The sequence below is a fragment of the Elgaria multicarinata genome, chromosome 1, assembly GCF_023053635.1.
Source record: "Elgaria multicarinata webbii isolate HBS135686 ecotype San Diego chromosome 1, rElgMul1.1.pri, whole genome shotgun sequence".
Taxonomy (NCBI): domain Eukaryota; kingdom Metazoa; phylum Chordata; class Lepidosauria; order Squamata; family Anguidae; genus Elgaria; species Elgaria multicarinata.
Window position 1 is genome coordinate 31,887,733 of NC_086171.1, and position 24,601 is coordinate 31,912,333.

The 24,601-nt window shown below is 42.3% G+C and overlaps 1 protein-coding gene across 5 annotated transcripts in view; it reads right to left on the bottom strand.

The window, feature by feature from the left end:
* Nucleotides 1-24,601, bottom strand: part of PFKP (phosphofructokinase, platelet) — an 80,168-nt gene that overhangs the window by 30,878 nt on the left and 24,689 nt on the right. For all 5 annotated transcript variants that reach the window (XM_063125676.1, XM_063125669.1, XM_063125661.1 and 2 more), the window contains exons 4-10: nt 22,643-22,832; nt 19,384-19,549; nt 14,357-14,401; nt 14,160-14,268; nt 13,558-13,653; nt 1,545-1,637; nt 757-882 (exon numbers count right to left, since the gene is read on the bottom strand). In XM_063125676.1, the coding sequence (XP_062981746.1) occupies nt 757-882; nt 1,545-1,637; nt 13,558-13,653; nt 14,160-14,268; nt 14,357-14,401; nt 19,384-19,549; nt 22,643-22,832 (825 nt within the window). The remainder of the gene's footprint in view (nt 1-756; nt 883-1,544; nt 1,638-13,557; nt 13,654-14,159; nt 14,269-14,356; nt 14,402-19,383; nt 19,550-22,642; nt 22,833-24,601) is intronic.

Below are 24,601 nucleotides of genomic sequence, written 5' to 3' on the forward strand. Positions count from 1 at the left end.
TTCCTGGGGTTTCCCCAGGTTCATCCCAGGTCGAACCCGGGATTCCCTGTGTGTCATCTGGACGCACAGGGATGACCCCAGGGAAAAACAACGGTGTAGAAAGGCCCAAAGCGAAGGTTAGTTGGTTATAATATTGATGGCTTTGATTTTCTATAACCTATATAATTAATAGAACTCAGTCTTGTTCATTCGTTTGTTTGTCTTTTGTATTTAGTGAGCTGCCTTGGTTCAGTGCTTAAGAAAGGTACAACAGAAAATTTTAAACTAGAAATAAATATGGAATCATAGAACTTTTGCTTGAATTCATGGATTCATACCATGCATTAAAAGCCTGTGGCTTACAGAACGCCCCATTGTAACATTACTGTGGAGGTTTTAAGAAGCCAGAATCATCTCTGTATGCCTTGAACTGGTGTGTGCATCAAGCGGAGTGAATAATGTGCTTTCATCAAACAAACAACAAGAAAAGTGAGTTAAGATAGCAAGAGAACCAACACCAAGAGTAGTGGACTACTAATATTTCAAAGGCATCAGGATGACAAAAGAAACCAAGAGTCCTGTTGGCTGTCAAGATTCATATGGCAGTTGTAACCCCAATTACTGCCACTGAGGAAATGATTAGAGCTCATTGTACTGAGCGTGGATAAGGCCTCTGCTCATGTCTTTCCATGTGCTTCAAGTAACAACAGACTATTGATTGCTACCAGCAAGATAGTGTCTGTACAGTAATACAAAGGCTTCTTTTCAGCAGCTCACCATCTGCACACACTCCATTAAAGGCAGGCGGACAGCTTGGTTTCCAGACAGGGATACCACACAAGCAGGGGTCTCAGGTGTAGCTTCTAGAAGGGCGAGGACGGCCTCCACACCCATGCGACTTGCCTGAAAATGAAAGAGGGATTTACATGCTTTGACTTTAAGTGGACAAGGTGACTCTTCAGAATATGTGCTAACAAGCAACTACAGAATGCTCTTATTATCTGTTTCTTAGAATTAGAAAAAGGAAGAGATACATTACAGTACTATAACCACAAATATCCACAGCTTTCTTTAAAATCTGCTGTGAAACCTACAAAAAAGCAAATAACTCATATACATTATGCATATAATCCCTTAGTTAATCCATTTATTTTCCCATTACCTTATTTACTTATTTACCTTAGTTGATCTACTTATTTATCTCCATGGCATCCCCACCTACATATGTCCTCTAGAAGATCTATGTGCTATATTCTGGACAGTAAATAGCTGTGCTGGAGGATCACATCTACCACAGAGTAGGGGATCTGGGCCAAGGCCTTCACCCCCTCCAAAGTCCTCCTGCCTTTTTTATACCGCTTTCATAGTGGAATATCCTGCTTGGTGTAGGTGAGCCCTAGGCCTCACAGATCCAGCATTTTCTCTATGACACCACGCAGCAGACAGCCAATAATATCACTGTGACTATTCAATGAGAATGATAAATTATATAACGCTGATCACGTCCTACAATACAGTTTGACATACTTCTGGTACTCTGAAAATGACTGGTTGGGATCACTCACCAAAATCCTATCAAAAGCCGAGGGAGTACCTCCTCTTTGAACATGACCAAGGATAGTTACACGTGTGTCATACCCTAGCCGTTGCACCACAAGCTGCAAAAAAGTTGAAGTGTTAAATTAAAAAGAGAACACATGATTATTATGACCTGTAGCAGCTGTATAAACATTCCTGTATTATTTTAATTGAGTAATGATTGGAAATCATAGCTTAAGAATGCCTATGAATCCTTACGATAAATTCAGATTCTTTGGTAGGCAAAACTAATCTCTAAGTTTCTTATACAGAAGTAGGCAATAGAAAACCATATTTAAGAAATGAAGGTGGCAAAGTTGAAAAACCAGTTTGACCGGAAGCAACAGGAATTAGTGTGTATACCAGTCTTCCAGATTTTGGACTTCAACTCCCATCAGTCCAACCTTGCCAATAGTTAGACATGCTGGGAGTTGGAGTCTAAAACATCTGAAGTGCATCTCAGGTTGGGGAAGGCTGGTTTGTGAACCGCCCAGAGAGCTCAGGCTATTGGGCAGTATAGAAATGTAATAAATAAATAAATAAATAAAATTTATCTCATTTCCAATAACGGCTCTACTATACCTCTGCCCACTCTGAAACGTTATCCTTTGTTTTCAGCCTGAATTAATGCTCCCTATAATAATTGAAATAAAACATTTTCATAGTAGAAGTTATTTCACTGCAGTGCAGAGGGATTACGTCTAGGCTGACAAGACAGTGCTTATGACACATCTTATAAACCTGAGGGGAAAATATCTATCACTGCAGGCAGAGGCATAACAAGAATTCAAAATACAGGAGGGAATGCCAGCACTGTTCCACTCCTTAACGCTACTAAGCCCTCATTCCATCTCCTGATTTGAGGCAATCTTTCTTTCTGCCCATACTGTGAAAGAGCATCCGACTTGTGTGGGGAGGGCAGGGAGGGGGAGATTCCTGGAGAAACTGGCTTACCTGATGTCTTCCTTCCTCATCAAAAATAAGGGCTCATCTACACCATGCAGGATATTCCACTATGGAAGTGGTATGAAAGCGGCATATAAAAGGCAGGAGCCACACTACTGCTTTATAGCAGTATTGAAGTGAACTGACAACTGTTGGGGCCCATGACACATATCATAGACCGCTTTCATACCACTTTCATAGTGTTATATCCTGCTTGGTGTAGATGTGACATGGGCCCCAACAGTTGTCATTGCACTTCAGTAGCACTATAAAGTAGTAGTGTAGATCCTGCAGTGCACTTCAATACTGCTATAAAGCTGGGTGACCATATGAAAAGCAGGCCAGGGCTCCTGTATCTTTAACAGTTGTATTGAAAAGGGAAATTCAGCAGGTGTCATTTGTATATATGGAGAACCTGGTGAAATTTCCTCTTCATCACAACACTTAAAGCTGCAGGTGCCCTGCCCTCTTTTAACTCTGGTCACAGTATAGCTCCTGCACTTTAACTGTTGTGATGAAGAGGGAATTTCACTAGGTTCTCCATATATACAAATGCCAACTGCTGAAATTCCTTTTTCTATGCGACTGTTAAAGATACAGGAGCCCTGTCCTCCTTTTCATATGGTCACCCTATATAAAGCAGTACTGTGGCACCTGCCTTTTATGTACCGCTTTCATAGTGGAATATCTTGCTTGGTGTAGATGAGCCCTTAGAATCTCAGTAAGGCAGTGGTGACTCCACACCTCAAGCTTTGACTGGGCAGCTTAGTTGCCTCGTGAGGGGCTGTTCAGCCATGAATCCTTCCCTCATAGGTTTGCATGGTCACATTGGGAGCAGGCCTCAAGCTTGGACATTTTCGACTATGCCGTTCCCCTCCCCCACTTCACCATGTATAGAAGTGAAAGCCCAACCCAGGAGATTCTGAAATTATTTGAATGTAGGGTCTCTCGTACCCCTGTATATTAAAATTATTTTAACAGGCATGACCGTGGTGGCAGCAGAAATCAGTGTTAAGAGTTAAGGTCAGGTGACAGCCACACCATTTTGGCAGAGTATGTGTTTCGCACAGTCCTTAGAAACACAGAATACCACACTATGTTAAGGTAAGTTTATGGCCTCCTCATGATTGGTGTACGTTAGGGTGACCATATGAAAAGGAGGACAGGGCTCCTGTATCTTTAACAGTTGTATTGAAAAGGAAATTTCAGCAGGTGTCATTTGTATATCTGGAGAACCTGGTGAAATTTCCTCTTCATCACAACACTTAAAGGTGCAGGTGCCCTGCCCTCTTTTAAATCTAGTCACTCTAGTATAGCTCCTGCAGCTTTAACTGCTGTGATGAAGCGGGAATTTCCCCAGGTTCTCTATATATACAAATGACGCCTGCTGAAATTCCCTTTTCTATGCATCTGTTAAAGATACAGGAGCCCTGTCCTCCTTTTCATATGGTCACCCTAGTGTACGTGGACAATTATCCTACTCATATTGGAACAATTTTGAAACTTGCTCATAAGGGATGAGTTTTAGCCTTTTATAGCAACTTCTGAGTCACTGTCTGGCTGAAGCCCAGAATTCAGTGTAACAGTTTGTTCCAACAAGCCTTGGTGATATATCATGCTACAAACTGCTGGGTTTGTAGCACAGTGGATAAATACCATGACGAGCTTATATAATGACTTTATTCGGATATTAATAAATAGGGCATAGGGAAAGAAACAGATTGAGAAAGATACATTCAAGGCAGCAAAATGAGAAGATTTTCCCACAGTTTCTAATAGTTTCAGTTAATATTGCTTTCTCAGGAAAAAGAAAGGAAAAAGAGACACCATGGATCAGTTCACGTTAACCCATGCTATGTACAAAAACTGAGGGCCAACCTACAAATTATGATAAACTTGTGCTTTAAAGAATGTTCTTACAATGGGCTTTCTGTTTAGTATAAGCAGCCATGGGTGCCCCAAACACAACCGGGGCGGGGTGGGTGGGGAGAGAATGCTTCAGCTTTTGTTAAACAAATATTATGTCCAATTATAAGTATGTGCTTTAAAACACATGTTTAACATAATGTGTACTTTGACCTTTCTGCAGGGAAAGAAAAAAAAAGCAGATTATAGAGCACTTATCTCTGGATATATTATATTTCCTGGAAGGCTTTGCACTTGGGAGGCTCTTGTGTCCTCTCACCTAGCCCAGCCCCCCCTTCCATCTTTGTCCTTCCTGTCACCTGTTTCCCCACTACTCCGCCTCTTCTGTGGCTCCAAGTCTCTCTCGCCTGCCGCACCTGGCCTCTCTTCCTGGGATTCATCGGGAGAACGAGAGCCGGAGCCGGTTGGGTTTGAGTGAGCTCCGTGATTTTGCTTACTAAAATTCTTTTTGTGCACGTATTTTCTTTTTCTTCCCACCTTATGTACTCTCAACTACTTTATCTCAGGGACTTGTTACCCTGAGCAACTCCCACTGAAAACTGAGATAAACCGTTGTTGTTTTTAACGTGTATAAATAATTTTTATCTTGGGGCCTCTGGTTGAAAGGAATTTGAAGGGCTAGCTGCTGCTGATCCTGGAAGTTTTTGCCTTTTGCTTTTAATACTTTGCCTTTTAATTCTTGGTTCTCTATTTTTTTAAAAAACTTTTTAACTTTTTAACTTTTTAACTTTTTATTTTTTAACTCGAATTTTTAACCTTCGATTTTAACCAGCAAGTTGGCTATATATTTAATGCATTGCATTAACTGTTTAATTGCTTAATTGCTTCACATTGTGCCTAAATATCTCGCAGTTGTTTTTGATCTCCTCTACTAATCAAGCACTGAACAATTACGGCTGTTCTGTTCTGGCAAAGCCTGTGGTTGACTTCACATTCCAAAGGATTTTGAATTGGCTACCTCTTGTGCTTTGACCTATTCCCTTCTATTCCCTCCTCTTGATTGTTATAAAGGAGGTTGAAATTATCCACCAGCATTACAATAAGTCTCCTGTTCAGAATATTTGTGGGACTAATGTAGAAAATATCAATCTCTGGGAGCAAAAGAAGTGAGTCCCCCTGCTTTTAGTATTACATGAGGAACTGTGTGCTGGGTATTTCCTTTTTATTAAAATGGTTTCTACAAGAAGTATCTATAGAAGCCAGGGGATGGTGCCAGTCTCTCCCCTTGTCCAAAGGGTATGTAAACGTACCAAACAAACGCAAATCACACAGTTTTGTATCCCTAGTGGGACGAAGAAAAAATATAAGGAGACAAGAGAAGAAATGACCGAGTCTTTGAACTCTTTACCCGATTGTACAGCAGAAATAAAAGGATTAGAGGGAGAACGGGAAACACCCATTATAGAGCCGCTGCCTAAAGGCCTTGCACAAGGGCACTTAAGGTTCGAAAATCTGACCCTGCAAAATCCAATATATTCCCCTGAGATCGCTGAGTTAGAAGACCCAGAGTTAAAGGAAATAAATGAGGCGATGAAAGATCAAATGGAGAAGTTAAAAATTGAAATGAAATCAATAACTTTAGAGGGGGAAATAAATAAGTTGTTTGCTGCACAAGAACAGATAAGAAAAGAAAGCCTAACAATAGAAGGTGGGCTTTATATAATAATGAGAGAGATAGAATTAATTAAAAATTTTATATCTGAATGCAACAATCTTCTAACCACCATTGTGGAAACGTTCATAAAAACAGACCCTAAACTAGAAGATGTGGGTTTAGGGAAAACCTGTAATAAAAACTTAGCACCGAAAAGTAATTTCACATCGAAGAAGGGTGAGAAACAGAAGAAAGTAGAAAAGAAGAAAAATGTAGTTCAAGCAAAGAAAAGCAAAAATAAAAAGACCCCAAAGATACAACGTTATAATAAAAAGGATCTTGAAAGGTTATGCAAACTACTGGACTCTCCACCAAGTAAAAAAATGAAAATAAGGAGCAAGAATCAAACTAAACAGGGATCATCATCAAAGGAATCAAACAATACTAAGGACGAATCTCTCTTGAAAGAGGCAGCTGTTTCGCCTCTAGTTACTGTCCAAACACAAGTCGAGGCATCAGAACAATTGGACCCTTGGGACAGCGTATGTATGCAATCTAAACAAAAATCAAAGAACTCCCCAAATAATAAAAAGTGGTCGTTAGTATTAAACCGCCAAAAATTGGTGATGTTAAATTATCCTAAACCTTCTGGTCTACTTACACAAACTGAACGTAAACTACATCTTCTAGAAATTTTGAATGTGACTTCTCCAGACTTACTTACTATAGACAAAATAGTTCAGGTGGAATATTTATTCTACAACTATATTTCTGCACGTGCTGTTATCACTTTTAGAGATTGGAACAGTGTTAAATTAGTTCTCAAATGTAAAAATGCACTTAAATCTAGAGAGATCTTAATGTCAAGATTCTTTGAGAACCAAGCTCCACCGCAGGATTTAACATTGGGTTCATATTTATATCCAAAAAATAACTCTATCAGAATAGAGATCCCTGTGGGGAATCTAATTGATCTTAACTCCGGGGAAGTGCCCACTCTAAGGCATAAAAGCAGTGTGTTGCCTGAATACAAAAAGGAGAAACAAACCGAACCTAAAGCACAAACGTTAACCCCAGGGGATAAGACTGTTCTAATCGAAGAAGAAAAAATGTTATTGGACTCTTTCTCTGCACTCCCACTAGTAGAACAAAATGAAATTATACTAAGGCTGGAAGGTCTTAAAGGGCATTTAACAACTTTACAAGCAAAGGCAAAAGGCTGTAACCACACCAAACGGGGAGACCACATGGAAAGTGAACTTGACACAGTTCATTTGCTTAGTTCTGTAAGTTTGACTGATTTGGATACTGCAAAGGCATGTCGAATAATAAAGGAGGATTCATGTCAATCAAAGAAAAGGACCCCCAAGTTCCAGTTATGCGCAGAAATACACCAACCTCCCAAAAACACAGGGTCAAGCAAAAATGAGAAGAAAGTACGCCCAGTCCAAGCTGCTGTAGCACCTGGGACATCAAAGCATCTGACCTGGTTAGACATGAGATGTCTAGATAAGGAGGAAAACGGATCACCAGAGAAGGAATCTAAAGAAATCAATCCACCAAGCAAGAAATCTGGCATACTTTGCCCAGTGATCTCAAATGTGAGCACTCTGAAAGCACCTTTGGATGTTATAGAACATCAACACCCAAAGGATACCTGGCAGAGACTTTCAAACTCTGTGAACAACGGAGAGCTCTGCCAAAAGCAACCAGGTACCGAACATTCATCAAGTAGAGATTGACAGAGAGCAGACCTCGCTAGAGCTCACTTGAAGATACTTTCATGGAACATCTCTGGATGGAAGGGAAAAGTGGCAGATCCTTCCTTCTTAAAATTTATAAAAAAGCATGATATAATTTTGCTGCAAGAGACATGGGCCACGGATGTTATTGCGTTGGACGGCTTTGCAGCATATCTACTAGATGCAGAACTAAGCAAAAAAGGGGGTCGGCCTAAAGGGGGTCTCTTACTTTTGGTAAATTTAAGTATTGAAGCTAAGTTTATCACTCTTGATCCTCTCCCTGGGCTTGCAAACGCCCTGATTGTAAAAGCTAAGTGGGCAAGTTTATTTATTATAAATGTGTATCTTCCCCCTCAGCGTCAAAAGAAATTGGTAAAGGAAACCTGGTGCAGATTAGAAGAATATATGTCAACTAATATTGCTCTGTATCCTGAAGCCTCCATTTTAATGGCAGGCGATTTAAATGCTAGAACGGGACAAAGTGAGGAGGCTATATATTCGTATTTTCATATACCCCCGCCTATAAGCGAAGAGATTTTAAAATTCCCAGTTAGACACTCCAAAGACAAGGGATGCAACTTCGCGGGGTTATGCCTCATGCAAATGCTAAATAGGCTAGATTTGTATATTGTTAATGGGAGGGCGCATGGTGACAAAAATGGAGAATTTACTTTTCTATCAGGCTTAGGAGCTTCTACAATTGACTATTTCATTGTTTCCTCTGATCTATTTTGGGCAGTGACCAAGTGTGTAGTGGAAAGATGCATAGAAAGTGATCACCTACCCCTGGTCCTATTTTTAAACTATGGCAACCAGAGAATCCATGCAGAACAAAACCTCATGCAAATCGGGGACTTTGAAATAAGAGCTTCCCGTGTTAGATGGACAACTAGGCTTGAGAAAGAGATGAAGGAATTATTATACTCTGAAATCTCTCTAAATTATCGTAACACACTGTTAACAGCAAACTCTGTGGACTCCATGCATGAAGCCTATAAGGGTTTGATCTTGACCCTTCAAAACCTTTTAACGCAAAAGCCCCCACCAAAACCATCTTTCTCCCAGTGTACTTCTAAGCGTTGGTTTGATAAGGAATGTGTAATTATGAAAAAATCCTTGGTCAAAAAGTACAAAGAATATAGGGAAATGCATTTGACAGCAATTCCCCATGAATGGTTTGAGCTAAAAAGGGGATATAAAAAACTAATAAAGGCAAAAAAGGCCAAAGCACAAAGGGAGGCATGGAGTGACTTAATAACAGTATCCAGGGAAAAGGATACAACCACTTTCTGGAGGCTGGTTGCAAGGGGATATCCAAATGCTCCTATAAACATTGAGTCCCATATCCCCCCCGACATCTGGGAGCGCCACTTTTACAATCTAGTGGGAGCTCGCCAGTCCTGCCATCAGATTAAGCAGATACATATTAATAACTTCCCAGAATGGCCACCCGTATCTGTCCTGGAAATAAAGTGCCTTATAAACAGACTCAAAGTGGGTAAAGCCCCGGGCAGTGATAACCTCCCACCGGAAATATTTAAATCTAACATAAACTGGTGGGCACCTGCGCTGGCAGCCCTTTTTACAAATATTGACCAATCAGCACGAATTCCAGATGACTGGGGCTTGGCTACCATTATCCCAATTTACAAAAAAGGGAGAAGAGAAGACCCTGGGAATTATAGACCTATTAGCCTCCTAAGTGTTATAAGCAAGTTGTATGCTAGCCATTTACTGGAAAAGTTGAGTGATTGGCTGGAACAGGAAAATATAATAAAGAGTGAACAGGCTGGGTTTAGGGGTGGGCGCTCCACGGCAGATCAGGGACTTATTCTTCAGCATTTAGTAGGCAAATACTCAACTCCCCCGGGGGGTGCACTTTATACTGCCTTTATTGATTTTAGATCTGCATTCGATCTGATATCTAGGGACAGACTGTGGGAAAAGTTAGAGGGCACTAACATTGACCGTCGACTGCTGATTCTTATCCGCAGTCTATATGAAAACACTAGGCTCCAGGTGAGATGTAACAGCGCTGGTCTTATGTCCCGGTCTATCACTACCACGATGGGTGTGAAACAGGGCTGTGTATTAGCTCCCACTCTGTTTAATTTTTACATTAATTCCCTGGTAGAATGTCTAGCGGAGCAAAGAGCACAACCACCTAGTATATCAAATAGACCCTTATCGATTTTGCTCTATGCGGACGATGCGGTACTGTTGTCATTGACCAAGTCAGGTTTGAGGAGATTGCTGAGGGCCTTGAAGGGTTACTGTGAAAGTGAACTACTGCAGATCAATTATGATAAAACAAAGGTTGTAGTTTTTTCCAGAAGAAGATTAAAATATAAATGGCAACTAAATGAACACCAAATTGAACAGGTGGCTTCGTACAAATATCTGGGAATAATATTTCATTCATCAGGAACGTGGAGGGTTCAATCTAAAAATGCAATCGCTAATGTGCAGAGGAGCATTAAGGCACTCCTCTCCTTTTTCTACAACAAAGGTGGGCAGCATATTCCCTCTGTTCTCCAAGTTTTTGTTGCTAAGGTTTTAGCTCAAATGCTGTATGGTTCAGAGATTTGTGTCTATGAAAACCTGGCCCCTCTGGAGGCTGTACAAACTAAGTTTCTGAGGGCAATACTTGCGGTCCCGTCCTGCCTTCAAAATGCAATTGTAAGGCTGGAGGCAGGCCAGATCTCATTAGAGGCTCGTATATGGATACGTAAGTTCCATCTCTGGTTAAAATTACTGTTTGTCCCTGTGGGTTTAGCTCCGCTTACTCTAACAGACACTTTCAATTCAAGGTGGAAGGATACTTTGAATAGGAAGTTGCAATCCCTGGGCTACTCCATGGATGCAGTCCTGAACCTAGGATATGAGAAAGCGAAAATGGATATTGCCCAAAGAATTCAAGATATAGACTTTCAAGACCAATTGAGTCGAGCTAGCCTGAACCCGGGGTTCAGGGAAAATAGTAGTTCTCCAACAATTGCCATGTACCTGATAAACTTGACCGTTCCGAGGCTCAGAAGAGCTTTTACGTTAGCCAGATTTAATGTTCTACCTTCAGCATTGCTGGAGGGTAGATTCAAAAAAACCCCTTACAGTGAACGGCAATGTCCATGTGGGTCGGGGGATGTTGAGACAATAGCCCATGTTCTACTTTACTGCCACCTGTATAAAGACCTCAGGGTCTCCTTAATAACTCCACTTATAAAAAAATTCCCAGGTAGAACAGACAAAGTGTGTTTAGATTATCTTTTCTCAGGCATGAACACTCAAGTTACTGTAAAAGTCGCAAGATTTTGTGCTGCAGCCATCTCACGCCGTAAGGTGGCGAGACAATAATAATATTCACGTCCCACATCTGTAATGTAATGTAATGTGTTAAATGTGTTAAATTGTATGGTGTTTGATTGGAGTGCTGGTTGTCATACCGTAATAAACTTATTCATTCATTCATTCTCTGAGTAGCTCCGTTGTCTGGGTAAATACAAACAGTCATTTACCAAGTGGCAACTTATTACAGTGTTTGCGTAAGCCACTATCTGTATTACACTGACAGTCTGTATTTGTCCTGCCAAATGGTGAAGAGGATTTCACCACAATCCCATACCGGATCAGAAATCTGGGAAAGTGTAGAGAAGTGATAAGATTCTCCTCACAACTTAAAAGTCAAGCACCTTACAAGTGGTAACATGCATTGTGTGGCAAGCTACTACTCAGTACCTAGCATGCTTTCCTGGTGGAGATGGCTCATAACTCCATGCCCCTTGGAGTATGCACCCTGGGGCTTGGAGGGTGGGGTAGTTCTTTATGCCAAAATATGTCACTGCCTAATTTCCTTGGTACCAAAATATTTCATTGCTAAGTTCTAGAAGGTTCCGGATATTGCTCTGTGCAGGCATGGAACCCATATGTGGTACTGCACAGAGACCGCTCGAAGAATAGAAGAAGCTGTTTTGCCACACTACCTAAAAAGTTAACACACACACACCACATGCAGCCTTCCCTCTTTTCTGAAACAATTTAGAATATTGAAGTTTTTGAACTGAAGGTTCAAGAAATTGATGGAGGGAGATGGTGACTTTCACCAACACCATTAGAGAGATGAACTGGATACCCTAATATCAACTCGAATTCATACAATAATGTACTAGGGCAACAGCAGACAGAAGGTAGACAGTAGTCTACCAATAAAATATTGTAAAATTGAGGGTGTGGTTGGCTGGCTGTTGTAATTCTTCCAAAGAAAGCTTGACTAGATAGACCTTAGATGGACATCTTAGCGCAAGAGTGGACACTCAGGAGAGCTTTAGTACTTTGCTACTGAAACATAACCTTTATAACAAAAGAACAGCATCCACCCCCATACATGATAAATGGGTCACAGCTAAATTCTGGTTTCTAATCAATGTAAACTCATTTGAAGCTTTTCAAAGTGGTCACACCGAGTTCTCAGCCATAGGCTGGTTGCTCTAGTTTGAAGTTGATAAATATTGGCTCTCCAGAATCTCTCAGGCCTAAAATCTAATGTTCACTGAACACATACAGTAAAGGGAACATTGATTTAAGTTACTCAGACATCCTATGATTGTATTTCAAGATCTAATGCCAGGAATAAGAAAGCAATTGAGATCCCCTACCTCTAGCCTTGGCTAAAAAGAAGATTGGTGACAGAGCCATTTAGAGCTAAAGAAGCTGTTATAGTTTCAGCCAACTGTCATGTGAAAGATTAAAACATTTGTTTTCACAAGGTCCATCAAGTATATATAAGAGATCCAAAATGGCTGCCTGCAAATTGAGTTTCAACAGTTCCTATAAGCACTATTGACACAGTTTACCCTGGTTCCATGTGCTCTCTTAATATGAATGTCTATCATCATAGCCTTTGCCTAAGTTTAAGTCAAGTCTTACATTTAACAGTTCTGAGAAAGTCTAACAAGAAAAATTCAAAAACTCATATTAGTGCAATACCTTTACTAGGTTAACCAAAAGGTCACAAAAATGTGCAAGCTTTCAAGACCTCCAGACTCTTCATCAAGCAAGATGTTACAAATATCATATATATGCACACATAACATATACTGTACATCTACCTGTACATTACAATCAAAATCTGGGCCCCTCGTCTGAGTGCTACCTCTGAGGGAGGTTATTAGGATAGCAACAAGGGAAAGGGCCTTTTTGGTGGTGGTTCCTCTGTTTATGGAATGCTCTAACCGCCAAAGCCTGTGTAGCACCAATATTACCATTTTGGGCACCAGATTTGTTCCCAAGCATTTGATGGCATATGATGGGCTGTATTGATACATCAGTTTAGTTGTGTCTATGGTTATCAGATATTTTGTCTTTTGTATTTTAGTATGATATGGACAATTGTTTTAGCTGTTCTAAATGTTGAATGTTTTAATTTTGCTGTAGTTCACCTTTTAAAAAGGCATCTAAGAAATAACAACAACAACAACAACGTAGAACTATTCTGAAACTTCATGAATATTCTATCCAACTAGTACTTATTCAAGGACTGTATCACTAGGTGTGACTTATAAGAAAATAACTCTAAATAACTCATTCCTTTAGCTTTTTGTTTTTGTGTTGGTTTTTTATATGCACACAACCAGGAGTTTTAGGACACAGCGTTTTAGAAGGCACAAGCTGTTTCTTATTGAGACCACGTTACTGTTCTAGGACACAATATAAAGAAAGGGGGAACAGTGTTCAGAGAGAAACTATTCAGTTACATATAACCTCAGTAGAAGGCATGACTGGCGGCTTGATACTTACATCCTTCACTTGTTCTGAAGTTATAGCTTTGTTATGGGAATCAATCGCACCTTCTGCTACAATTATGATATTCAACCTTTTCTTTCGTGCACGGTTCTAGGACAAGAAAAATGCAAGACAGACCATTAAAGCTAATGACAAGGTCCACAACTGAAGCAAACAGCTTCTAGAAAAGAGGGAGTGGTTAGGGTTGGGCACAATGTTCTCCAGTAATCATTTCTGGTATGAAAATGGGCTTTTGGGGGGCCTAAAAATTTTTTGTGCCAGGTCACTGCTATTGGCAGCCACATTCAGCTGTAAATTAGGTGCCATTTTGTTTTTGCTGCCAAATACCCCTTCTTCCTTGTGACAGTAGTACCATCAACTAGCCAATCAGATTCTGTCTGGGGTATGTCTTAACGTGAAGAAAAAATTGTGGGGAAGGGGGGAGTTCACCAAAAAGGAGAACATTTCACAGGGGCAGAAGACTTCAAAGAACACATCTCACATTTTCGCTATGGACAAGCTGTCTTCCAGGGAGCGGAAAGCTTTCCTGCCATTACTGATCTTTTCATGGAGGAACCCCAAAGGATCCCAGGACACCGTTTGAAAAGCAGGATTACCTCAGAAAGCTTAGCACACATATGGTCTTCCCATCCTTCCTCAGGTGGATATTCAGGAATAAAGACATAATCTGCGCCACAGGCTAAGGCACTAACAAGAGCCAGGTACCTAGGACAGAGTCACAAAATCCAAATGAGCGCTTGAACTATCCGTTTCCACAATTTTTACTAATTATGGTGCTTCTAGCCATACATACCCACAGTGTCTTCCCATCACTTCCAGGACAAAGGTCCTCTGGTGGCTATAAAAATCAGAAGAAAGATCAACAACACCACAACAGCAACAAGGCATTACTGAAATGTACAAGAGGCACAGAAGAAGAAGAAGAAGAAGAAGAAGAAGAAGAAGAAGAAGAAGAAGAAGAAGAAGAAAGCAAACCACTGTTTGGGACTTTGAGGATGACATTGTGCTTTTATGCTCCCTCCTCCCGCTGCACACTCTGCTTAACTAGTAACTTTCCAGCTGGCAGTCAATTATAATGTGCCATTTTACCAAAACCAGCAAAGCATTCTTTGCACTTCCCCGCAAAGCTAGAACTGCAAATCACTGCACCACATTAAAATTAGGGTTGTCACGAGCGCCCGACTGCGAGCACTGATGCCCCCCATGTGCTGGTGAGGCCCCAGCAAGCGCTTGGCAGCTGCCCGTGTTCGCGCCTTTACCCTTGCGTCAATAGGGCCTTTAAGGCCACCATTGGTGCTGGGGGGGGGGGGATTGCGCAATTTACAATGACTCCCCAAAATGCGCACTTCGTCCTGTTGTGTCAATGGTGGCCGCCATTGACATAGGAACAGGGAAGTGTACGAGTTCAGCGTGCATGAGTGCAGCTGCTGAGCACTCGCTGGGCCAAGCCGAGCATCAGGAGAGGCTCACGCAGCCAGCAGGAGGGGCAAATGGCAGGTGCCCCCGAACCTGGCACAGGTGAACTCGCCCATCCCTAAAGCAATGAAGTTATTTATTTTTATTTATTTATTTATTTATTACATTTCTATACCGCCCAATAGCCAGAGCTCTCTGGGCGGTTCACAAAAATTAAAACCATTCATAATATAAAACAACAGTATAAAACCGTAATATAAAATACAATAAAAAAGCTCAACCAGATAAAAACAGCAGCAATGCAAAATTACAAATTTAAAACACCATGTTAAAATGTATTTATAGATTGTTAAAATGTTGGGAGAATAAAAAGGTCTTCACCTGGCGTCTAAAAGCATATAATATAGGTGCCAAGCGATCCTCCTTAGGGAGCTCATTCCACAGCCAGGGTGCCGCAGCAGAAAAGGCCCTCCTCCTGGTAGCCACCTGCCTCACTTCCTTTGGCAGGGGCTCGCAGAGAAGGACCCCTGAAGATGACCTTAGTTATGATACTTAACAGGGGCTTCAGGCTGTTCTTCAAATAGTAGCTGCCGCTCAGTGATGGTTACTAATTGACAAATTGCAAGACCCGGGATGCTTCCTTAAACAAATCCCACCCAATGTTTCCCCCTCCTTTTTGTTTGCACAGCTAAATATCAACCAACAAAAACAATATTCAAGCACAGCCCAACTTAAAAGCACCCGATCCATGTACAGCAAGTGTTTCTCCCCCTGCCCACCCCCGACACCTGCAGGTTGTTTTCATACCACTGCATGTGTCCAATGATGTGATAAATACCAGGGAAAGTGATGACAGCGCTCAGCTGCTGTTCCTAGGAATCCAGAAATGCCTCACGGAGTAGTTCCATTCCCATCTAGTTACACAGTGCCAAAGGCTGCAAACCTCCACAGAGGCTGTTTAAATCCCACTGAATAATAGGATTTCAGCAGACTAAGACCCGGTTTGGATGCAATGCTAAAAGAAATCTTTCAGCATTAATTGAACAAGATCATAAACCACAGTTGATCCTGACTTGTTTCAAAAAACAGAAATCTTCTTGAGTGAGCCAGAAGTGAGGCAGTCCCAAGTAGCTCTTTCTGAAACATTAGAAGCAAGTGAAGAATCACCTCAATAAAGGGATGGCTCTTAAAACATATATATCGGTGCAGGTGTCTCTTTTTACTTGCTTTTGGCTTTTACAGTTGCTTTTTTATCCTCCTTATTTTTGCATGACTTAATAAAACGTAGTTCCCATAGCATGGGAAGGGACTTGGCAGGTGCTTGCAGGACCAGCTCAAGGAAGCACCTGCTGAGTCCAGGGATGCCATGTTATCTCCAACCTCTGACTGGAGATAACAAATGGATTCCCCTGTGCACCACTTTCCCTCCCATTGGGAAGGTGAGCGGCACACAGGGAAATCCCCTTGTTATCTGTGATAACATATCATAGAGAATATGGGGATTCTTCTCCAACACTCCCTTCACAATTTATTTATTTATTTATTTATTACATTTTTATACTGCCCAATAGCCAGAGCTCTCTGGGCGGTTCACAAAAATTAAAAACATTCAAAGTATAAAACAAAACCATAATATAAAATACAATATAAAAGCTCAACCAGATAAAAACAGCAGCAATGCAAAATTGTGAATTTAAAACACCAAGTTAAAATTTATTTATAGACTGTTAAAATGCTGGGAGAATAAAAAGGTCTTCACCTGGCGTCTAAAAGCATATAATGTAGGTGCCAAGCGATCCTCCTTAGGGAGCTCATTCCACAGCCGGGGTGCCACAGCAGAGAAGGCCCTCCTCCTGGTAGCCACCTGCCTCACTTCCTTTGGCAGGAGCTCACGGAGAAGGACCCCTGAGGATGACCTTAGGGTCCGGGCAGGTACATATGGGAGGAGGCGTTCCTTCAGATAACCTGGCCCCAAGCCGTTTAGGGCTTTAAATGTTAATACCAGCACTTTGAATTTGGCCCAGACCTGGACTGGCAGCCAATGAAGCTGGAAAAGGACTGGCGTAATGTGGTCTCATCGGCCAGTCCCTGATAGTAAACGTGCTGCCCTGTTTTGTACCAGTTGAAGTTTCCGGACCGTTTTCAAAGGCAGCCCCATGTATAACGCATTTTTGAGATGCAATGATAAGCCAAGTTTTGTTAAAACCAAGAAATGGGTGCTTTCAATCTCCTCCTTGTGGCTGCGCTAGCTGGGGTTGGAGTGAATGAGGCTGAATTCATGTTGCACTAATGAAGCTTTAATGTCCAAGCTGTGCCTAACAGTGTACCACATTACTAGTCATAGGGCCTTGCTAGACAATGGGGTAGCCCGGTGCGAGCCCCAGGCTGGCCCCTGTGTGTCCAGATGACACACAGGGGATCCCGGGCTCAGGCAGGGGTAACACTCCCTTGGCCCGGGATGACCGGCACCGGTTGTGGCCCGGTATTTCCCGTGGTCTCAGACTAAGCCTGAGACCACGAGCGTGTAGACCGTTCCGCCACTTTCCCCAGCTACTGCATTTACTCACGAGTAGCTGGGCAAAGCAGTGTGCAGCACTCCGCAGGACCGCTGCGGCCATCAGGGCGGGGTGGGGAGATGGGGCAGAAAACAGAGCCGGGGGGGGGGGGGGATGTGGGGAATTGGAGATCGCAGGCGGGCAGGCGGACAGGGGGGATCAGAGATCACGGGCGGGCAGGCGGGGGGGATCGGAGATTGGAAGCATGTGGGGGGATTGCGGCTAGGGGGAAATCGGGGGCAGGGGGAGTGAGGAACCCTTTAAAAAAAACCACCTACCTTTATCATTGGTGCGCTCCTGCGCACATGGCCCCTTTAAGATACAAAACAAAATGGCTGACGTGACGGGGCTTTCCTTTACCCCGTCGCGTTGACGTGTGGATAGGAGTGACAGCCTGAGCTACTTCTAGCGCGGGCTGGCCCCACCACACGCCCGAATTTTAAGGTAGGTCTAGCAAGACCCATAGTCTCCAGCAAATGCGTTATGGAAATATCCCTACAATTCACCCACACTGACTCAAAATATTATAGTTAATTTAATGTGCATTACTACCGCCAAATCAAAACCCCAAACAAAACCCCACACTGAGCATGCAGGTGCTCTTCAGCTGTAGCCATCTCTTCCTTTGAAATAGGAAGTTATATCAACCCTTCCCACATGGATTTATTTTTAAGAGATGGCAGCGAGCAGCAGGACTGCTTCTTTAGGGAGAATTAGATGCAACACTGAAAAGGGAGTCGCCAGCAAGAACAGAAACCCTGTGTCAAATTCCCCTCCTTTCTCTGTAATGGAAACACAATAAGTGACATGAAGTCATCAAATTGTGCACCACTGGAGGCAAGGAAAGAAAACACACACCCCATTTAGGTGCTATGCCATGCCTTTGCTCAACCTCCAACAGGGGAGCTTGGCATAGGGCTGTTTTTGGCAGGAACACCATGTTTTGGATATCATCTAATTCCTCCCTTTGACATAAAACAGAATACAGGCAGCTTTGTTGCGTTCAAATTACCTCCCTTGGAATTTGCTGGTAATAACACTCAACGCCCTAAACGGCTTGGGGCCAGGTTATTTGAAGGAACGCCTCCTCCCATATGTACCTGCCTGGACCTTAAGATCATCTACAGGGGCCCTTCTCCATGAACCCCTGCCAAAGGAAGTGAGGCAGATGGCTACTAGGAGGAGGGCTTTCTCCGCTGTGGCACCCCGGTTGTGGAATGAGCTCCCCAGAGAGGTCCGCCTGGCACCTACACTGTACTCCTTTCGTCGCCAGCTGAAGACCTTTTTATTTTCTCAGTATTTTAACACCTAATTTAACTTAAATTTAAACTTTGCTGTTTTAATTCCGTATTTTAATCTATATCAATTTCTGCTGTGTGGTTTTGTCCTGGTTGTGCTTTTTATATTGTATTTTGTATTTGTGTTTTTAGACTGTTGGTTGTTTTATTATGCTTTTCATGGTTTTAATTTTTTTGAACCGCCCAAAGAGCTTCGGCTATTGGGCGGTATAAAAATGTAATAAATAAATGAATAAATTTTAGCCGAAGGTTGCAATGATTCCAACACTGGTACGCTTTAGCCTTCATATGTTTTAATGTGATTTTAGATTGTAAGCCTCTAGGCAGGGTATTACTGTTTTATTTGTATATTCTGTACAGCACCAAGTACATTGTTGGTGCTATATTATTATTATTATTATTATTATTATTATTATTATTATTATTATTATTATTATTAATAATAATGTTGGAAGGGAAGGGAAGGAAAAGATCAATGAACATTGGCCTTTGCCTGAGATGTCCATTTGCCTTCTTTAAACCATACAGTGCAACTGTTGAAATCAAAGTACCTTTGAGCAGTGGTCATGATGGCATCCACAACTTCAATGATTCTGTGCAAGGCTGAGTCAGTGCCGATGGTCATATCTGTACCACAGAAGTCATTGTCAATGGAACCGACCATTCCCACAATATTGAGGTAAACATACTTCTTCACAGCCTCGTCGTCAATCTCACCTGCCAAGAAACCAACAGAAGCGTCTGACAAACCCCCCACAATTTTCATATCAAAGTTAAATCAGCCTCGCTTTCGCAGTTTTGCAATGGGTTTTCTTAGGGCTTTGGCAGCTGCAAGAGCTGAGTTAATAATTTATGTACAGAAAGGATAAAGTTAATTAATGCTGTGTGACGTTTCTGCACTGAATGGTAGCCTTATTTCTGCCTACATTAATTTGGGAGAGTGTGGAATGCCATCCCAATTGCCTACTTTGCTTTTGGAGTTACTTTCTAAAACAAGGGACAAAGTCCACATTCAGTGGTTGAGGACATAGGTTTTGCATGCAGAAGGGTCCAGGCAAGCAGGGCCAGATAAGAACTCTCCAGAACCTTGGAGAACTCCTACCTATCAGAGAAGACAGTGACTGGGTTCACACAACACGTTAACCCACACTCACTGGGTTGTTGAACTGTGATTGTTTGCTGAACCATAGCATATTGTCTGAACCCAGGACATTTTCCACCTGGTAGCTTGCTAACCATGCAATGTGGCTTCTTTGTGTGGAACAATTCATGTTGAGAAGCCATGGCTTGTTGTTGGGTTGTTCAGGGTTGTTGACAAGCTCACACAACATGCTAACCCATGATTCCACCATAACCCATTCTCAACCAGTCAGTATGATTTAGTGTGTTGTGTGAACAGCCCCAGTACAGGTACAGTTTGCCACTCATGCCTGCCTCAGGTCAACAGATATATGTCCTCTGCAAGGAAGGAAGTGACAAATTGACTAGGTAGTCTGATTTTGGCAGCCCACTTTGAACTCCTGCTTCTCTGTATATACCTGTCACACTAGAGTAATGTCAGGAGTTGTAAAGCACACATTATTATTATTATTATTATTATTATTATTATTATTATTATTATTATTATATTTATTTGTATCCCGCCTTTTGCCCAATGCTAAGCACTTATTTCCGGGAACAGCAATTCTTACTTTCCTTCCCACCTAGTTGATCATTTGATCTGGCAAGTGGGTGTGCAATATATCTGTTATTTTGTAACCTAATATTTTAGAGCCAACAAGGAGGGGCTCAAAAATGATAAGTTATTTCTTAAGCACTGTTGGTGGTTAAGCTGCCTTGTTAATTAACACAGCAACAATCGATAGTTGTGTGCCTGATTCTGGAAGTCTGCAAAGCAAGAGCATCCAAGAAATTGTTTTCTCACTTGGAAAGCACAAGAAATACCGGCAACTTAATAACCTTGGATTGATATTTTTCCAAGAAGGTACAACAACGGAATTAACTCAGGGAAGCAAATGAAATTTGGCACTGATCATCAGTGATTCAACCTACACTAGACGGAGTTGAAATGTGCCCACCATACAAATTTGACACTCCATGCAAGGCTTTGAATGGCGTGGTATTTGGGGTGGGGGGGGGTGGAGATGCAAACAGGAAGGAGGTGTACACTCCACTGCTGGTGGTGATGTCCACTCTCCCTGCCTCTCAGCACCATTCTCCCCTACCCTAAAGGTATTTCCTTCCTACCCACACAAGGAGCAACTTTCCTTCTGGCACCTTCAGGGTAGAAATATTCAATCCGCCACAAGGCCCCCAAATTCAAGCCCCAAAAGTTATTTTAAAACTCTGTTCTAATCTGTATATTACACAGAATGAAGCGATAGAATTCTGAACTGTACGATGTTAGACCAGAGATCCCCAACCGTTTTGGACCTGTGGACACATTTGGGAATTTGAGATCATGTTGTGGGCATCACCACAAAATGCCTAAGCAGTGGATCACAATTTTGTAATGTCTATGAATCTTAATTTTAGGTTCCCCCCCCCCCCATTTTATTCAGCAAAAACATCTTATTCAGCAGAAAAACAAATCAAAAACACTTTGTTTTGGATCTACTGGATACCGCAACGGCCCTTTAATAAGGGATTGTCTAATTTGGCTAATTGCTAGTGGTGCAAAACAGCTAATATTTCTTTTAAACATACGTTTTGGCAATGTCCAGTAGTTGCTTCTTTTTGGGAGGAGGTTATTTCACAGATACATTATGTACTGGAACAGTCTTTAATATTCACTGAGGTACATTTTCTTTTAAATTATTCACCTGCTTCATGGAAATTAACAAATAAGCATAAATGGTTCTTTTTTGACAGCTGAAAGACTGATATTACAACACTGGAAGGATCAACACTCACGGATATTTATTTGTATATATGGTCCATTTTTGTTGAACCTCATGTACAATGGCTAGGATGTTGTATGCAGTTCATACAAATCCATGTATGTATATTTTAAAATGGGAAAAGCTAATATATTACACAGGCGTCCATGGGCACCATGTTGGGGACCTGTTCATGGATGCCACTTGAGATGCCCACAAGCGCCATGGTGCCCATGGGCACCACATTGGGTACACCTGCAGTAGATTGGGGGGCTGGGGTTGGGGTGAGAGACAGATGGGTAGGCCTTTGCCCTGGCCATGCTGCTTGCTCTCACTGCAGCTGTCTATTAGATAAAGAACTGTGGAAGCCTTTGTTAGCACAGGCCACAGCTAGACCTAAGGTTTATCCTGGGATCATCCAGGATTTGTCCCTACCTGAGCACTGGATCCCCTGTGTGTCACCTAGATGAACAGGTTTGGCCACAGTCTGAGGGGAGGAGGCAGCCATCCCAGGGCGCTGATTCCCCATCCTAAAAGACAGATCTTTTAGCTTCCTCTTCCTTGTCATTTGCCTCAGCTGCCTAGAACTTCAGCTTCCCTGAGTTCTAAAGCAACTGATGCAGAGGTTTGTGAGTGCTGTGACTGGAGCAGCCTAAGATTTGTGCCTCTGCCAAAGCAATCATTACAAGCTTCCCAGATGCCGGAGGAAACAAGAGATCGGTAGCACCATCTCTGTTTTCAAACGTTCTCATTGCTTTGGCCACTGTTTGAAACAGGGCACTGTGCTGGGTGAACTGCTGTTATATTCTTATGGCTGAATAACGTCCGCGCCTTGGCCAGACCAGAGCATAAATTGGAAGATGTGTTTTAGATTATATTTTCAGCAGGACAGAACTACTGCCACAAGCTCAACAGCAACACGGCAACTTACCGTTTTTTGCCAGCTCCTCCAACAGCCCACTCCACTCCGCACGAAACAAGTTAGCACCCGTTAAGCTGCCATCTCCACCAATCACACAAAGGTTCGTGATTCCGCACTTAACCAAATTGCGGGCTGCCTTCAAACGACCCTCCCGGGTCCGAAAAGCTTTGCAGCGTGCACTGCCAATAACCGTCCCTCCCTGCAACATAAAAGGGAAGAATTAGAAACTCACTCTTCTGTTTCCATGGAAGATCTTCACTACCACCTTTGCCTAAAATGCAACTGGTCCACATATGGGTTTCCGCATAGTGGCAGCAAAAGATTGGGGGGGGGGGGAGAATGGGAAGGTTGGTTACTTTCTGTATGCTTTACATTGGGCCTCTCCAGACAACACGCTAAGCCATGGTTAGGCTCCTAACCCTTTTGCAGCAAACAGTGAATGTGTTTAAACCGTGGTTGTGTAGCCACCATGGTTAGGAATGGTTCAGACAACATGCTAAGTCATGGTTCACATGACACACCAAGCCATAATGTTTAGCTTAAAATGCTTAACCACCATGGCTTAGAACATCATCTGAACAGGGCCATTGCCTTCCTCTGTAGTCAGCTATAAACACTATTTGGCTAAAGTAAGAAGCAATGCATATGGTTTTCCTTGTCGGTCCAGTATGAAGCCATGCATACTTTTGGTTATCATATTTACTCTGCAACTCAGCGATGATAAATTGTTCCTTTTATTCTAGTGACCAAGTTAATGATGTTGGCAGTCCAACGACAGCACTCCGACCCAGGCCAATGATCAGACAGAAAGCCACCCTCACAACCTAAAAGAGTACAGGATGCATGTCAATACTTGCCAGAGTCTTGGCTGCTTTGGAAGGAGATCAATAGCTGAGGCTAGCGGAGAGGGAGAGCAAGACGGCAGCAAGGCATGGGTCCACTGCCATAGCAAAAGAGTTACTTCCTCTCCTACGAAGAGGGCAGGCGTTGAGTGCTCAGGGAGAGAGGGGGAAAACAACGGGGGCTTTAACCCCCTTCCCCCTCATATCTGAAGCAGATCAGGGTGGGCATGGTGATCCCTCCTTACCAGACAAAGGCAGTGCTAGTTTGATACACTCTTACTATCCTAGCAACAACATGTTGATTTTGTACAAAGGACATTTCATTTCAGATCAGCTAGCTGTTAAGGGGGAGGGGCAGAGAGAGATGAAAAGCAGGGAAGGAAACAAGCACCAATTATAATTCGTTTGAACACCCACCATCTTCTCCGGGACCCACAAGTACCCATATGTAAAGAACTGCAGTCTGAAACACTGAAACTGCAGTCTGAAACAATGGAATGACACTCATTCAGTTAATTTGATATCATGCAGTCAAAACAGAGTATTAGATTTGGACTGGGGAGGAACCATAATAATAACTGATTTTCAAAACCCCATGCCACTGGAAAAGCCACTCTCCTCCTTTTTCTTTCAACCACACGTGGCTGTTGTGAGGTTAAAATAAGATATGCCAGTACATGCTTCTCTGAACATCATGGACAATGATGAGTAACCATGAGCAACAATGATGACCACAAGAGGATGACTGAAAAGGTAGGTAATTTACATTTCATGGGCTTTCATCCTATTTGCTTGGCTTACACCCAGGCCAAGACGCTTACTGTCATCTGGTTGCCAGGGGTGATTAGAAAATAATGACTGACCAGTCAGTTACATACAAGCTTCATTTATAGATAAGTGGTGTGATAATAAAGAGATTGCCACCAGAGTGGCAACCTCCTTGATAAGTACCACGCTCACTGTAGGACATAGTGGCATTTCTCCCAAGAGTGCACTTTGCCGGCTGGTTTCACTTGACATTATTGCACCACATTATTGCCTTATTTATTGTTTGACTAGTTTTCTGATGGATTAGTATTCCCTTCCTCCACACTCTCAGAACGGCTACTGTGTACACAAAGGGCAT